This window comes from Idiotropiscis lumnitzeri, chromosome 12, assembly GCF_059441095.1.
Source record: "Idiotropiscis lumnitzeri isolate Australia: NSW breed Sydney's pygmy pipehorse chromosome 12, RoL_Ilum_1.0, whole genome shotgun sequence".
Taxonomy (NCBI): domain Eukaryota; kingdom Metazoa; phylum Chordata; class Actinopteri; order Syngnathiformes; family Syngnathidae; genus Idiotropiscis; species Idiotropiscis lumnitzeri.
Genome location: NC_142402.1, coordinates 20,511,858 through 20,528,230, shown reverse-complemented (window position 1 = coordinate 20,528,230; position 16,373 = coordinate 20,511,858). Strand labels below are relative to the sequence as shown.

The window sequence follows — 16,373 nt, the reverse complement described above, 5'->3', positions numbered from 1 at the left end:
TTGGGCATACCATAAGTACAAAAAGTTCAGTCAGTTGTGAGTTTTATTTTTTTTACATTAATCATGCCAGTGCCCCTTTGGCCCTCCAGTCCTGGGACAAAAGTCCAAGCAGTTCTTCTTCATTCTCCTCCTCTTCCTCCTCCACGCTGGCTTCAGTCTCCATTGGTTCCTCCTTCCTGGGCTGAAGTCTTCTCTTCGCCACGTCCCTCTTGTCCCTCAGCATCTCCACTCTCTTGTAACACTCAATTTGCTCATCGATCTCGTCAATCTGTCGCTCCAGGCGACCCTCCTCGTCGTCCTCGGCCACGATTGCCTCTGACTTGGTGTTCACCTGTCGTATCTCCTTCTGGAACTCTTCCCACTCCTTGTCCATGTGGTCCTTGGGCGCGTCCACGTTTCGCACCTTCGCGTCCCGAACCGGGTCGTCGAAGAAACCCTCGGGCAGCGCCTCGGCCGTGTTGTCCTTCTTTTCAGCGCTTTTCTCCGGCGCTTCCGCTTTGACGATGGAGCCAGAGTGCGAGACGGCCGGGGCGGACGGGATGGAGCTGTCGAAGAAATCGGCGGGTAATCCGGTGTTTTCCGGGGGCTGAGATGCGGCGGGGGTCGTCCCCTCCTCCCCAGTCACCCCGTTTTCTTCTTCTTCCTCATCATCGTCGTCGTATGCACCCGCAAGCAAACTCACACCTACAGATTTCTTGACAGAATCCGGTTTCTCAAAGAAATCTGCAGGTACCGCCGCAGCGGACTGACCTGCACCCGTCGCTTGTTTCGCTTTTTTCCCGTTGATTTCCTTGACGTCATCCGTCACTTTTCTCTTCACCGGTTGACTTGGCGTTGTTTGTTTCCCCTCTTTAAGTTCTCCCACCTTCTCCTTATGTTGTTTTCCAAGGACGTGAGCGGGCCACAGTAGCTCCGACTTCACCAGCGTGTTGCACAGAACACAGCTCAAGTGGTCCAAGCTGTTATACTTTGCGAAGGGAGACTCGACGCGCTTCTTCTCAGACGTTTGCCTTTGCTTCTCTCTCATCAGGCGCCGGAGTTCCTCTTGATTTACAACTTTCTTCCCTTTCCCTTTCTTCGCTGTGGCCATTGTGGCGCCAGAGAAAAATAAACAACAAGAAGACGCGATAGCTTGCTCGACGAGCTGAAATTATGGCGCGTGAAAATGACGTCATTGAAGACTCGCGTTCATTGGAGATCTCGCGATAGGAGCTAAATTACTGGTTTATTGAACCACCCGTTCTGTTTAATATTTGCCGCAAAGCGCGCCGAATCTCAACCGGCTTGATTAAAAAAAACTTCCAAAAATGAATTGAGAATTCGTTTTTGTAATTGTGGTTGAATCTTAGCTTTGTTTTGTTTTGATGCGTGTTCCGTTTATTATTAAGCGCTTGTATGGTTTTATAGCCGCGCCCACCGTCCACTACATTTTTTGATTGCGGGCTAGCTAGAGCGGTAGCAGCGCTTCCCGGCTGCTAGCTTAATGTCGCCGTTAAGTTTGGTCGTCGTAACGCAGCGGAATTCCTAAATGCTTTTGTTCATTTAGTCGCATTTTGACTCAGTTTCATTGAATGCTAATGCCGACGATTGTAGTTTGCTAGTATCTTTGGTGACTTGAGGTCTTTTGCTGCCGCAATGACAGGTGAGACGATACGCGCTGCTCGCAAGGAGCACTACAAAGGCAACAAAAATGCCCAAACCGTCGACGCGTTCGACGAGACTTCCAACGGGACCATCCCCAACGGGACCGGTCACCATTTGAAGTCCAACAAGGCTTTCCTGAAATCGGTCAAACCGTCGGCACTGCAGCAGCAGCAGCAGCAGCTGAATGCAAACAACCTGAACGGCAACGCGTCAATTGTCAACGACGACAATAAGAATCCGATCATCCTCAGCAACGACGAATTCCCGGTGCACGAGTGCGTGTTCAAAGGGGACGTGAGACGGCTCTCCTCCCTCATCAGGACCCACAGCATCTCTCAGAAAGACGTGCACGGTAAGAACAACGCCATGAGCTCATTGTTTTCATCCTCTCCTCGTGGCAAATCATTTTATGACGCTAAAGAGCAGTCGTCTAATTCAAAATTATTTATTTCACCTATTTTGGAAATGTTCACCATTCTATTCCTTCCAAATTTCACATTTCCTAACTTCCTGCAATTTCTAAATAATTAGCGTTATGTTTTTTTTTTTAGGTAATACTCCTCTCCATCTGGCTGTGATGCTGGGCCACAAAGGTAAGATGACAGTTAAGTTAAGGTGACAGATGCCTACACTCCGTATTTCAATTCTGGAATAACTCAACCACATAGAAAATAAAGGAAATTCACATAATCTGTGTCAAACGGTAGCCATTTGAAATAATTTTCTAAATTTATACACAATTTTTAGGTCACACTTTTAAATATTGTGAGCAGGCATCAAATCAAAAGCTCCCTTTTTGATGATCTGGGGTACATGCAACGGTTAACGCTAATCTCGTTCCATTTTATTCTTCAGAATGTGCGCTTCTTCTTCTGGCGCACAACGCGCCAGTAAAGATGAAGAATGCGCAGGGATGGAGCCCTCTGGCAGAAGCCATCAGCTATGGTGATCGACAAATGAGTAAGTAGCTTCACTTCCTCAAATCATCGGCGTGTGTCGCTTCTTGTAGCTTGTAAGTGACAGCTTTAAAGCAAGAGTACACACATCATGACTTTAGCATCTGAACCAAAGGAAGACGGTCTTTTGTTGGCTCGTTTGTAGCACCTGGTGGACCGGTGGTTTACTTGGCAGACAGAACCTTTTCTATTGGCCTTCGTTGCTTTGAGTCCTGCACTGCCTCCCACTGCTGTGTGGTGTTCCGCTGGGTTCGGTTTTGGTGCCCCTGCTGTTTTCTTTGTGTTTGCATTGCATTGCCACCGAACGTCTTGAATTTCAATGAAAAGAAAACTGAAGGGATGGCGTTTGGTCCCAGTTGCGCTCGTAGAGCTCTCTGTTGCCGTGGGCCTTATCTAAAGTTGACGATGTATTTGAGACATTTTCCAGAACTGGACCTCTGTGAGGAGCCCCGTCGGTTGCTCTTCTGTGCGTGTTAGTCGGTGGATTTGATCTGAGCATTTATTATCCTGGCGTTGGCCATCCAGGCGGCGTTGGAGCGCGGCCCAAATGACGGCTTAGTGTCGGGGAGCTCGTCACAAAGCTTTTCATGTCAACAGTTTTGGGATGCCTTCGGCGTGCGAGCCATTAAAGATAGAAAAGTCCCGAGTGAATAATTGAAAAGTGGCCTCCACGGCGGCGCTTTGCATGCGCCCCTCCCCCTTTGCCGCAACCGGCATTTTCTCGCATACCAAAGCAGCAGTTTTTAGCGAAACAGTCAATTGAAGGTTGTGTGATTTAAAAAAAAAAATAAAAATAGAAGGCCCGTTTTAATGCGTTGTGGCTTCCTGTCCCGCAGTCACAGCAATTTTGCGCAAACTCAAGCAACAATCCCGAGAGAGCGTGGAGGACAAAAGGCCAAAGTTGCTCAAAGCTCTCCGGGAGGTGAGCGTGGCAAATATCACAATTTCTTGATTGAGTTCGACAAATGTGCGCACTCCTCATCTACAAATGTCTTCTTGTAGCTTGGCGACTTTTATTTGGAGCTGCATTGGGATTTTCAAAGCTGGGGTGAGTATTTTGTTTCCGTGTTGGCAAAGTGATGTAAATTCTGTCAAGATTTCTGAGCTTATCGGTAATTTTGCCGTCACAGTGCCTCTCCTGTCTCGGATGCTTCCCTCTGATACTTGTAAAATCTACAAGCAGGGCATCAACATCAGGTAGGCGTCCATAAACACCTTGAAAAAAAAGATACCGTCCGGTACCATCCTAATGTTTTTTGGGGGGGGGTCACACTCGTCGTCACGGTGACGGTAGCCATGCTTGGCTTTTGCATGCGACGAGAGCAAAGTTCTAATACGAGCGTGCCCTCCCTCCGTAGGTTGGACACCACCCTCATCGACTTCATCGACATGAAGTGTCAGCGCGGCGACCTCAGCTTCATCTTTAACGGCGACGCGCCGCCCTCGCAGTCCTTTGTGGTCCTGGACAACGAAGCCAAAGTGTACCAAAGAATACACCACGAGGTCAGACGCTCTTCAGCTGCCGAAGCAGCGTCAGCACAATTCGTGATGTCTCGGTTGCGCTTGTGCCTTGGAAGGAGTCTGAGATGGAGACGGAGGAGGAGGTGGACATCTTGATGAGCAGCGACGTCTACTCGGCCACCTTGTCCACCAAGTCCATCACTTTCTCCCGAACTCAGAGTGGCTGGCTCTTCAGGGAGGACAAAACCGTAAGACCAACCGCACGAGAACTTGCCAAATTTTGACTTGCTCGTTACTTCCAAATCATTTTTATACAATTATTGCATCCGTTATTAAGTCATCACAAGTATGCTTGTGATGAAGCAAATCGTGGCCACGTGCACTTCTTGATTGGTGGGCCACCATGAGTTCTAAAATTTGACAGAGCAGATGGATGGAGTGTTTTGGTAACCTCACCTCATCGGAGAAAAAAAATACATTTCATTTCTAAATGAAAGTGAATAAAAGCATTACAACAAAATGTGTGTCTTTGAAAACCGGCAGTTTTTAGAAAAGAAAACATGAACAAGGTTTATTCATTTAATTTTTTTCAAGTTTGACAGACCAAATTAAAATGTTTGCCGGGCCACATGTGGCCCCGGGCCGTAGCTTGCCCACACCTGATCTAACACATTAATATGTAATGTTAGCATTTTTTATATATATTTTTTTGGGAGCCATTTTGGGTAAGCATTAGACTAACGTGCGCTTTGACGCGGTGCCACAGGAGCGGGTGGGCAACTTCCTGGCGGACTTCTACGCCGTCAACGGTCTGGTGCTGGAGTCCCGGAAGCGGCGCGAGCACCTGAGCGAAGAGGACATCCTCAGGAACAAAGCCATCATGGAGAGCCTCAGCAAAGGCGGCAGCATCAGCGAGCACAACTTTGAGGTCGGCTGAACCACGCTCGTTACTTTTTCCGTTTTGGGTTGCTTGGAAATAATAAAAAAAAATCGAATAACAATTTCACAGTCTGTAAGGAGGCAGTCGCTCTCGGCGCCGGCCCCCAACACCATTTCCTGGGAGGAGTACATCACCGCCGAACACGGAAAGTAAGTAGTCATTATGTGAGTTTTTTTTTTTTGTTTTGTTTTTTGTGACGGTCTCCCCCTGGTGGACGCAGACCTCCGCATGTGGGCCGGGAGCTAATGTGCAAGGAGAACAAGAAGCACTTCAAGGCCACCGTAGCCATGAGCCAGGACTTCCCTCTGGGCATCGAATCGTAAGTAACTTGCGCTTGACTTGACACGCATGGTATGAGATGGCCTCTCCTGCAAATGTAACTAAAAAAAATCTCTTGCTGATAGTTCTGTCAAGTCACGTGAAACAACGCATGAACCAAAGGTGTTGTCAAAAAGTCTGTTGCTTTCATTTCAGATTGCTGAACGTGTTGGAGGTGATCGCGCCCTTCAAGCACTTCAACAAACTGCGGGAGTTCGTCCAGATGAAACTGCCCCCCGGCTTTCCCGTCAAACTCGGTGCGTCGCCGCCGTTGCCCTGGCAACTTGCATGTACGCACCCTCCCACCAAGCCGCTCACGCCTCCTCTCCGACTCGCCCCTCCCCCTTGTGTTTTGCGCAGACATCCCCGTGTTCCCGACCATCACGGCCACCGTCACCTTCCAGGAGTTCCACCACGACCACTTTGACAGCTCGCTCTTCGTCATCCCCCCCGACTTTAAAGAAGACCCCAGCCGCTTTCCGGACCTCTGACCGCCTGCAAACGCAACACTTTATTTCAAATTGCTCTCATTACACGCATACATGCAAGTATACTGTATTTCTCAAAATTGCGGCCGGGTGGGGGTGGGGGGGGCAGATGTTTATTTATAGAGAATAATATTCAACATAATTTATGTCGAGCGAGTGTCAAACGAATGAAAGATGGCGCTCTTTGATTACGTGCTGCTATTTGGGTCGGCAAAAAATGTTCAAATAGGTTTACTCTTTAAAAGTCTAAGAACCGACATCAGCAAAAAGTGAGGAAGTCTGCTTTCTATGTTCTACACGGGAGCTGAGGGGCAGCCATTTTTGTTTGCTGGATCCAAAGCAAACTGAGCTTTCCATGCTGCTATTCTCAAAGGACTCACCGTATATTATTAATAATATTCATATTCTCATTTATTTAAAGTGTCCTGAAAACACTGTCTTGTAAATACTTTTGTCTTCTCAACACACAAAAGATGCTATCGGTTATATTATATCCTTAAGCTTACTTATGCATTTGTGCATATATGTACCTTACGTATATGTCTCTCTACTCATGGATTTCAAGTGTGTAGCAATACATTGACGATACGCAAGAATGTTTCGAACTGACCTCCAAAATGCGTTCATGTTCCACATTCATGTGAGCTCACGTTTCGCCCCGTCTTCTCCATTGTCTTGTCAAAGATTGTAGCCCGTGCGAAACTTTTCAGGTTTCCTGACGTTGCACCGTGTTTGAGGAGGGGGTGACTTTGTGGTACAGTTGAACAAGTCTGTCACTTCTTCAGACACCTTTCAGTGCTGATGGTAGCTTGTCTGTTATTATTTTGTATAAAACTAAAGCTGTGAACCTACTGGCACTCATCTTTCCTTTTCAATAAAGCACCAGCATCCATCACATTTGACTTGTCGTTCATCAATTCCCCTGTGAAAGCCTGTTGTAAGATGTCCAAATATGTGCTCTTATTTTGCAAAGGTCAGTTTTGTTTTCATGTTAGCTTGCACTTTCGGCCATACTGGGGATGCCACCACCACCAGGCAAGAACGGCGAACTACCTCTTGAATATCTTTTTCTTTGTAGCCGATCTGAAGTGTATCACAACATCTTGGTTGCGAACAGATACACTCTCCTTTGATTCATGGATTTTAAAGTTGAGAGAACTTTACCAAATGTTATTCATTGAGACTTCAACTAAATACTTTCAAAAAGTTGTGGGGCCCTGTGGAGGTTCTAATACAAATGGAGGAATAGGGAATATGTTTTGGGTTTTTTCTTGTGTTGTCTGTGCCACTATGGATCACGGTGAATATTTTTGATTACCGGTGCGTAGGAAGACTGTATTTGGTCATGACTATCACATTAGAGACCTCTGTATTATATTTTGGGATGCACACGATTGTGTGAATGTTCTGTTGTTGTAAAGGAAAATCCTCAATAAAATATAAGTCCCCCCCCCCAAAAAAAAATGCTCAGACTGCTCACAATATAATCACCTGGATTTAGATATTTCTAAGTAGCTGTATAGGTTACTTAAAAAATGTTTTTGGATCCCGGTGATTTTAGTTCATGCAACAACTTGACAAAATACAATTGTGTTGAATTTAAGAATCTTTTGTATTGTAACAAATTTTGGGGAAAAACCATCTTAAAAATGGAAACCTGAATTTGAACTATTGGGTACATCAACTAATGAGCCAGCAGAGGGCGCCATTTCAAAGAAAACTTATTACACAGCATCATTTACCAAATGGTTTTTATTTATATAAAAGAAATCCTGATAAAAGAAACATTTCCAAATAATGAGACGCTAACATGGACGAGGGAGAGCCTACCAAAAAGAACGCATATGAAGTGGGGCGTAATGTGAAAAGAAAAGCAACAACTTCCGACTTGGACTTCCAGTTTAAATGTGACAAGCATCAATGCGCTAAAGTGATGGGTGGAAAAGGAAACAAATCACGATGGGGGAATTTTTTTTTTTTCTATCCTTTGAATCACGATTCACATTCAGGTGGATCGAGCGGGACGGAGCGTAAGTCGGCGCGCTTAGTCGCTGACGTCCATGTCATCCTCTTGGGCGTCGGCATTATCGTTGTCGTCATCGTCTTCGTCACCGTTGGCCTGCCGCGAGTCGCCGTTGCCGTCGGCGAACTGAGGCGGGTAATCTGAATCCGAATAGTCGGACGCCTTCCTCTCCTGACGCTCCTTCTCGCTGTCGTAGCCTTGCTCCTCTTCGTCATAATCCCTCGTGATCTGAAACCGCAAAACGACAAATTCAGTCGCAAAGAAAATTGGCTTTTTTCTTGACGAGCTTTACAAAGTCAAATGGAAGCTGAGTCTTTTACCTTGATGTCTCCCTTGTCTCCTACGTCAGACTTCCTGTCTCGCTCCCGTTCTCTTTCCCTCTCTCTGTCCCTCTCCTTGTCCCTGCTCCTCTTCTTCTTGCTAGTGGACCTCTCCCTCTCCTCCCGTCCGCGGTCTTTGTCGCTGCGGCGCTCTCGTTCCTTGTCTCGTTTCTTCTCCTTTTTGTGTCTTTTTGGTTGACAAAAGGCCATCTTTCAAATAAAATTACATTTTGAAATAACATTTATTTTTCCCCCCCGCTGCTAACCTGCGAGGAGATGGAGATCTGGAGCTCCTCCTCTTGGGTGACTTTTTCGGCGAGCGACTGGCGCTTCGACTGCGTCTGCGTCTCCTTAACCGAGAGGAGAGCAAAATAAAAAAAATAAAAAAGACGTTAGCGTGGCTCGTATCGTCAAAGTGCTGACGAGCGTCATGCTACTCACCGGCTGACGCTGCGTGACCTCCGAGTGGTGCTGTAACTTTTGGGCGGCGTTTTGGACCTCCTCCTCACCGCCTCTTCCTTCTTACGATCTCTGCTGGGAACATTTGATGTTTAGGCTCAAGAACAGACAAACACACGACACTGAGGAACGATTGCGCACCAAACTGTACTTTGAGAAAGAAAATTGAGTGGCCTGACGAGACAAAGGTTGTCATGTTTAGAAGCGGTGATGAATTGGGTCATGGTCATGTACCTGGATCGGGTCCTGGAGCGCCTGCCTCGGTCTCTGGAGCGGCTGCGCCTCCTGCGAGGGCTTTTGGAACGCCTTCTGCTTCTAGAAACCGAGCGCCGTCTGGACCTGCTGCCGCTTCGCCTGCAACGTTGCCAGAGTTACCATTTATTTTCATCAACATAAAAAAATAAAAAATAATAATTCTAGTGTTCTGACGAAGCACCTGCGTCTGGACCTGGATCGGGAGCGCCTCCTTCTGGACCTGGAGCGAGAACGCTTCTTTCGGCTTTCGTCTAGTGCGGCAACATTTGACCAATGTGAGAAGACGTCCACCAACATAACAATGACGAAGAAAAATGAAACGGTAGACTCACTTCCGGGTTCTATGGCGGCAGAAATTAGCGACTGGGCCTCTCGCACCCTCTTCATGGCTTCCTCCATCTCCTTGTTGGCGGCGTCGGCTTTGAGGCCGGCGCTCAAATTGAAACCGGCGGCCAACGGGTTGAGTCTACGCCACAACGCTCGTTAGTTTGCTTGGAAAAACAAAAGTATTGAGCAGACTGCCGCGACGACGTCCACTTACTGAGGATCGGCCATGAGCTTCAGCAGCTGGTCGGCAGCCTGCCAAAGCACAAACGTAGAAAAGGAAGAGACCAGATTAGGATTAACGCAGCACAAATCGCAGCAAGTAAGTACGCCCCCTAATGGCATCATAAGGGATGACATAAAAACTTCCCAATGGGTCTCTCTGATCTTCCGGCAATGCTGTCATGTGATGTCGTCTTTGATTTGCTTGCACAAAATGCTCAGACTTGAAAATGACCAAAGAATTCTGACCATCGTGTTGCTTAATGACAACAAATGGAGGGCGCGTCAGCTACGTAATATTTCACTTGTGAAAACGTTTTGCAATTAAAAGAGGAAACATTTCACACTGCGTGACTTTGATGCATCGTTATTTGCGGTCGCGTTCGCTCACCTGAGGATTCATGTTTGGTCCCGGAAAACCAAATGCAGCCATCGCGTCCATGTTTAGACCAGCAAACGGGTTTGCGCCCATCTGAGCCGAGAGGACAGGACAACGGTTAGTCGGCCGATCGAGACCTACTGCGTGCCAAAGACGTGCTTCTCCGTCTTACGGCAGGATTGGGCATGGGATTGGGCGTGGGAAGAAGTCCTCCTCCGGGCAGGATCCCCGCGACGGCGTTGGCCGGCGCCAGCAGCGACAACGCTTTGGCCTCGTCCGGGATGGATCCTGAAGAGAACACAAGTCGGCGTCAGGACGGGAAGCGGCGACCGCGTGCGCCTCAAAACAAAGTGCCTTCACACTGTGAGCTTTTGTTTTTTTTTTACCTTCCAAGAGTGTGCAGACTTGAACACAATGATTGCAGTGACACAAACTAATGCTGGCAATACAATCACACTAAGTCCAATGAACACTGCCAAGAATGTATCACCTGAACGTGTTTGCTAAGTCATGAACCAAACGTGAGCAAGCCCAGCTCTTCTCCAATGGGCAGTGAGTTTTCATTTAGACGGTTTACTCAAACAAGCGACTCACTCACGGCGCCTTCGCTACTAAAAAGCACACACAGAGAAAAAAAATCGGAGATACAAACAACAGAGAGAATTTTAGGGCGGTTGGCAAGAAGTCGGACACAATGTCTCCAAAATGGAAAAAAAATTAATTAAATTAAAAATTGCACATCACAGTGAAATATAGCATATGACAGCAGCAGCATCAACCTGCGCTAACATTTTGTTTTGCTTACCTGTCATTGCATCTATTACACTCAACGACTCAAGACAAAAAAAAAAATGTTGTCAGCCCAAAGTATTTTTGCAAGCTTCCTTTTGCTTTGTTTCAAGGTCTTGAATTAAATATCAGAGCAAGTGAGCACGTGCACGCACGCGTGACAGGGAACCTGCGAATATTTCAAAAGCAAACAATTTGGACACAAGATATGGAAAATAAAAAGCATACACCGGCGGGCGCCCGAAAATCGAACATGAGACGCATCAAGTTACGAATTGGTCTATTATTTGCTTCCGACATCTTTCGATTCCATTTCTCAAAGTCCATCCAAGACAAATGTTTCCCGATTGTCCGGTTGCTACGGTAGATAAATGATGCGCACGAGTTCTTTTGCGTATCAACGAAAACCACATCGTCGTCGTTGGGTTTGCTCTCACGATTGACTCTTTTACCACGATTCATTCCATTAATAAAAATAAATTAATACCATTTTTTTAGATTAGAAATTATTCACATCACAAAATTTGACTTGTTTAAAAAAAAAAAAAAGGGCCTTCATTTTTTTATTTACGATTTACGGATTCAAAACCTGACGAAACAGCAATCCGTAAAATTGTACTTAAGAAAATAAACACACCTGAATGTCGTACTTGTCATTAAAAACTTTTTGCCCCCATTTCACTTAACAGTAAGCTGCAGAACCATGACGTCGTTTTTCTTCACAGTAGATCAAGAGTATAGAAATTATCTTGCGAGCTGTCGTCACAAGACGGCAACACCAATTTGTTGACGGGTTTTGCGCTGCTTGTTAGCATGAAGCGAAACACGCCAACTTAAAGCAAAGACACTTTTAATTCTTCGGTTGTTGTTTTTTTTTTTGGTAAGTTCAACCGTCGACTGCGTTTCCCTTGACGGCTCGTGCACTATCTGCCAGGGAGTTCTCACAACCGCCACAAAACATTCAAAAAGAACCAACAAGCATTCGGATTTCACAAAACCTCCAAGTGGGGTCGCGTGTGTCCCAAGGCACCGCTGAACTTTGTAACTTTTGAAACAATGAATTGTCGTGATGGTCGAAACCAGATCGAAACGAACGTGCCAGATCGCAAAGGCATCTTTTGTGGATGCCGATTTGCAACCGGGTTTAGGCCTTGGCTCGGGCTGGCTCGGTCTTCGGTATTTTCAAGGACGCGCTTTAGAAAAGCATGATGCTGCTTAACCCAAAGTTAGCCACCTGCCGCACGCCCGTTTAATTCCTCGAAAACTCATCACAGACATCATGGACACACACACACACACACACACACACAAAGACGACAACATGTAAACAAAAAGAGCACACTGAAGAGAGAGGGAGAAAGAGAGGGGGGGAGAGAAAATGGCTGCAGGAGACAAATTAAGTCGGGTGGGATTTTCTGCAGGAGCGATTCAGCCTGCGGGACTGGCTGAGCCAGGAAAAACAACTGTAAAACACAACAACAAAAAGAAGACCACTGTTAAATGTTACACAGTGTAGCAACATCCAGTGAGTCACGTCGGCGGCCGGCGCAGGTGCGTGCAAGCGCTCTCAACGACTACCGGGACTCACATTAAACCCGTTTGGCGGACCACGGCGGAAGTGGACGAGGAGCCGACGAATTAGCAAGTTATTTTGCCACCGACAAATTCATCATCAAGCGTTGCACTCTCGGCGCCAACGGCCGCGCCCGAGCGCGTCTTCGCTTTGCGACACGACTATCGCAAGCGTTTGCAGTATGTTGGCATCATCAACTCAGGGACACAATGAAAAGAAAAAGAAAAATAGATTGGAAACTTCAACTAAAAAAAAATAACGAAGCTAAGTTTTGGTCAAATTAACATTGAGCAAAGCAGGTACAGCTACATGGATGTGGACTTTTCAGAAACTACGTGCGGAATTACATTTGCTTAAGATTTTTTTTCAATACAACTTAAAAAAAATTAAGTCAAAGAATCTTCACATCAGGTGTGCTGTCCAATCTAATTTGGATCTTTTCAAAGAGTACAAATGCACATCTAAACATGCTTGCAAGTAGGATGAGTGCGCCCTTGCGATACGTCGTCCACATTTGAGCAATTCTGTAACCTTACGTATAATCGAATGGCTCGCTCTAAAGCACCTAGGAGAGATGGGCGTTAATTTAAGAAAAGAAAGTGGAGAGAGAGAGACAACAGAGGACAAAATAAGAGAGGGGTGGGGCTTGAATGCATCCTGGCCTTTTGCAAATGTTTACAGTCCCCTGTTGGCGGGCAGACGACCACTTTCAGTCATCAACCAGGGGGCTGCTTTTGACTTCTTCACTACAAATCCACACACACTCGCGCGCACACACACACACACAGGCACACACAAATGACAGAAAGAAGTTTAACAGAGGATAGTCCGGTATGGGGGGGGGGGGGGAACTTAAATGCATATGATTGATTTCAGAACCCACACTTTGAAATTAATCAACTCATTTCCCATCCAAATTTTGGTATACTGCAATGGATTTTTTTTTTTTAGTCAGAGAATTGGATTGGTACAGTACACCAAAATGTCCGTTGCATGTGGTTAACAAATGAGCAGATTTTCTGGGTTATTCGCAGGTTTTCGTGTGGACACAAACCTTCGGCAAACGGGACCACGATCAGTGCCCGGTCCACAAAAACAGTGTTGGTCAGATGTTGGGACACGCCGACAGATTCGGGCTCCTGGAACTTCACAAAACACACACGTGACGTCACTGGCATAGGGGAGTCGCTGCAGAAGAGGGGGAGAGAGTCATTCATTTATTAAGAGCAGTGATGTAATGTCACATCAAAATAATTAAACGTTTGAGTTGTGATATGGATGCAAAATGTTTCCAACATTTGTTGAAAGACTTGCCTCGTCATAATTTTGGAGCTTAGAACAACGCTCTGTCTAAAATATAATGGATTGGAGTCATTGTGGCACCAAGAAAGTATGTTGAGTGTCCAACTAAAGAGAGATCTTTTTGATATGCACTTAAAACGACTGAAAGGATATTTAAGTGCTTCGGGTCCTAGTTTGGGGTTTATTTCGGGTTTAAACAATTGACATAAGAAATTATAAACGATTTTGCTATTGGGAGGGTTAGTTGGTCATGCAACTAGCAAAGGGTTTAATGGGTTTTTTCCCCTCCAGATGTGGGAATGCAGAAAGAACTCCATTACGACATTTTTGTTTCCTGCCACTGCGATTGGTACGTTTTAAAACAATTACGTCATCGTTGCGTTCGCATTGTTCCATATGGGATCATAACAAAAAAAAGGAAAATACGGAGTATTAAATGATGTGCACTCACTCACTGGATATTTGATCGCCAATAGTTGTCGCCACACTTGCAATTAAATTAAAACAATGCATGTGTGCTTCACTGCGACCTTGGGCTGCATTTTACAGACGCAAATCACAGCCAAAGAATAAAGCCCACATAAGGCCAAGTACATGAAATTTAATTTAGATTTTGTTTGATTGAAACGGACAAAACGATTGCTAAAACGACTTTTCGGTGGCTACATTTCGCAGCGTTAGCTAGCCAGGCTTCACAAGTCGCGTTAGCGCGCTAGGCCTCGTGTCGCGTTTCAGCAAAAATAAGACAACAGCCACAAAATATATTTCCCATTAAAATGAAGCAACCAAAGCGGCGACTTGTTCACTCACTCTGGTGGAAATAATTTGAGCTCTTCGATGGTTCCCAGGAAGCCAAAAAGCGTTCGCATCTGCTCCGACGTTGTGCTCGGCGACACGTTGGTCACCTGGACTACCTTCGTAGTGTAACTCATCTTTTCCACTTAATAAAATAACACAACCGTCGAAAATGTTGATTTTGTCACACTTGAAGTGACCGTAGGGTGATCCGAAAAGCGAATTAATTCGATTTTAGCCGGTTTGCTGCGGACTGGTACAACAACAGACTACCACCATTTTGCGGCCATGTTGGGGATGATGTGATGCGTTTCAGTTTTGGTGGGAAATTGGAAGAGCTAAAATTGTAATCGGGCACGCGATTTGGAACGTCCTCGTTGGACTGTTGTGTTCGGCTGTGGTGGAAAAACTTTTCACAAGGGATTTTGATCCCGAGAACGTTCGAATATGACTAACATAACGTCAGGTTGCGTACTCATATGTGTCCGATTTGATGGCCACGACGCCTTTATTGTCTTTGTTGTTACGAAAAGTCCTTCCCTTCATGTGTGTATATTTGAAAGACAATTGGAAGTGAACCTACTTTTAATTACTTATTTGTTTCAAAATGAGGTACACCAAGGAAAAAAAACAAATATTGCTGTCTTTCGGAAAACACGATGTGACGTCTATCCTCGCCAGAATTCCGGGGTTCTTGAACGCGCCGCCCGTACGCGTGCGTGCGGTTGGAAAATGGAGGATGGTTTTTACATGGAAATGTCTGCCGTCCGGTCTTCGAAACTGTTAGACACGACTGGTTTCAGAACCAACACACACTTTTATCATCTTGGGCATTTCACCATTAAATACTCGTTCAAAATCTTAATAGAGTTCAATCACTATCCCAAATGTTGCAGCGACACTGGATTTTGTTTGCGACAGGCGGAATCGATTTACGACGTCTTTGAAGCATCTAAAGTTTAGATTCTAAACCTAACACATTTTGATGGTTGAACATAAAACAAAACCAAAAAGGAAGTTTGTCTATTCATAACCCTTACATAATCTAAAAATTTTCCACGTCAACATAAATCGGACCGTGATCGTTTTTGATGGACGTTTAAGTATTTAATGCAATTACGACTGTCGAAGATATTCTTTGTATAATTCGTACAACTCTTGTGTAGTAAACGTTGGGTAGTAATTCACATCAGAGGTCACCATAACTGCTTGAACCTCACATTAAAGTTGGGGGGCCCCCGTAAAACTATTTTCCTCACAAGGGGACATTGGCATTGATGGGAAATTATTCACATAATGTCCATTTATTTTAATTTCCCCTAAAAAGCCTTAAAAATAAATAAAAGTAGTGTGACACAATGACGGTGCGTCACTTACTCTCTTCACTCATGACCGCCCCCCCCCCCTTCAGTATGAACAATGTAGCGTTTGTTCAGCATAATCGCCTGTACACCTGGATTAGAACTGCACCAAGACAGGCAAATTAAATAATTTAATACCCAAGAACCCAAGACCAAATGTGTCAAAGCAGCAACATCTTCACTGAAGAATTTCAATTTTGACCTGCGCACCGGGGGGTCCCGTGGGGCCCGGAGAGCAAAAAAACAAATAGCGCCCTGCATCAGGTTTATCAACTGACACAAATTTTAGTAGGCATCGTTCATCATGTGCAGCCAACGTTCTATAAACTGTTTGAATGAAGGTATTCATGGTTTTGATGGGGGCAATTCACGTTTGATAAAACAATATATTTTTATGAAGAAAAAAACATAGTTTTCAGGGAATACAAGTAAAATTGAAGAAAAAAACATTATTATTATTAATTTATTTATTTGCAGAAAGTGATAAAGGCGTCCCAATACCTTGCCTCGATAATGTCAAAGTGCGCAATACTGTTTGTACACTTCGCACGACAAAGCTTACATTAAAAGTAAAGGTCAACCTTTGGCCCCCAAGCCCCCAATTGCAACATATTACTAATTCAGAATGTTTTCTGTCCCAAATCCGGCTTCAAGCGGGTCTGCAATTGAGACATCCAACACGGGATATTTGGCGACACAATAGGATTGTTGTTCACACATGAACCTAATTGGCCGCAAAGAAGGGGTAGGGGAGGGGAAAAGAA

At 45.3% G+C, this 16,373-nt stretch overlaps 3 protein-coding genes across 5 annotated transcripts; 1 reads left to right on the top strand and 2 right to left on the bottom strand.

The window, feature by feature from the left end:
- Nucleotides 1–25: 25 nt before the first annotated feature.
- znf830 (zinc finger protein 830) lies at nt 26–1,971 on the bottom strand. Its single transcript, XM_088310852.1, has one exon. It carries the CDS (start codon nt 1,088–1,090, stop codon nt 62–64), a length of 1,029 nt encoding a protein of 342 aa, XP_088166978.1. The 5' UTR covers nt 1,091–1,971; the 3' UTR covers nt 26–61.
- LOC148326444 (ankyrin repeat domain-containing protein 13C-like) lies at nt 1,195–6,704 on the top strand. The gene is made up of 13 exons (XM_088310848.1): nt 1,195–1,996; nt 2,196–2,237; nt 2,500–2,604; nt 3,437–3,522; nt 3,603–3,648; nt 3,731–3,797; nt 3,959–4,103; nt 4,178–4,309; nt 4,828–4,989; nt 5,071–5,150; nt 5,222–5,320; nt 5,476–5,576; nt 5,680–6,704. Exons 1-13 carry the CDS (start codon nt 1,636–1,638, stop codon nt 5,808–5,810), a joined length of 1,557 nt encoding a protein of 518 aa, XP_088166974.1. The 5' UTR covers nt 1,195–1,635; the 3' UTR covers nt 5,811–6,704.
- Nucleotides 6,705–7,541: 837 nt separating this feature from the next.
- On the bottom strand, nt 7,542–14,568 carry LOC148326443 (uncharacterized). Of its 3 annotated transcripts, XM_088311160.1 has the most exons (12): nt 14,264–14,567; nt 13,206–13,339; nt 9,962–10,077; nt 9,802–9,882; nt 9,406–9,443; nt 9,197–9,330; nt 9,046–9,115; nt 8,844–8,963; nt 8,592–8,681; nt 8,417–8,500; nt 8,151–8,337; nt 7,542–8,058 (listed from the first exon to the last, which is right to left on the bottom strand). In XM_088311160.1, exons 1-12 carry the CDS (start codon nt 14,383–14,385, stop codon nt 7,852–7,854), a joined length of 1,383 nt encoding a protein of 460 aa, XP_088167286.1. In that variant the 5' UTR covers nt 14,386–14,567; the 3' UTR covers nt 7,542–7,851. The 3 variants fall into 3 exon arrangements, with proteins under 3 accessions (XP_088167286.1, XP_088167285.1, XP_088167287.1); XM_088311159.1 differs by having other exon boundaries at nt 9,046–9,330; nt 14,264–14,568; XM_088311161.1 differs by lacking the exons at nt 13,206–13,339; nt 14,264–14,567 and adding an exon at nt 10,280–11,117 and having other exon boundaries at nt 9,046–9,330.
- Nucleotides 14,569–16,373: the final 1,805 nt, after the last annotated feature.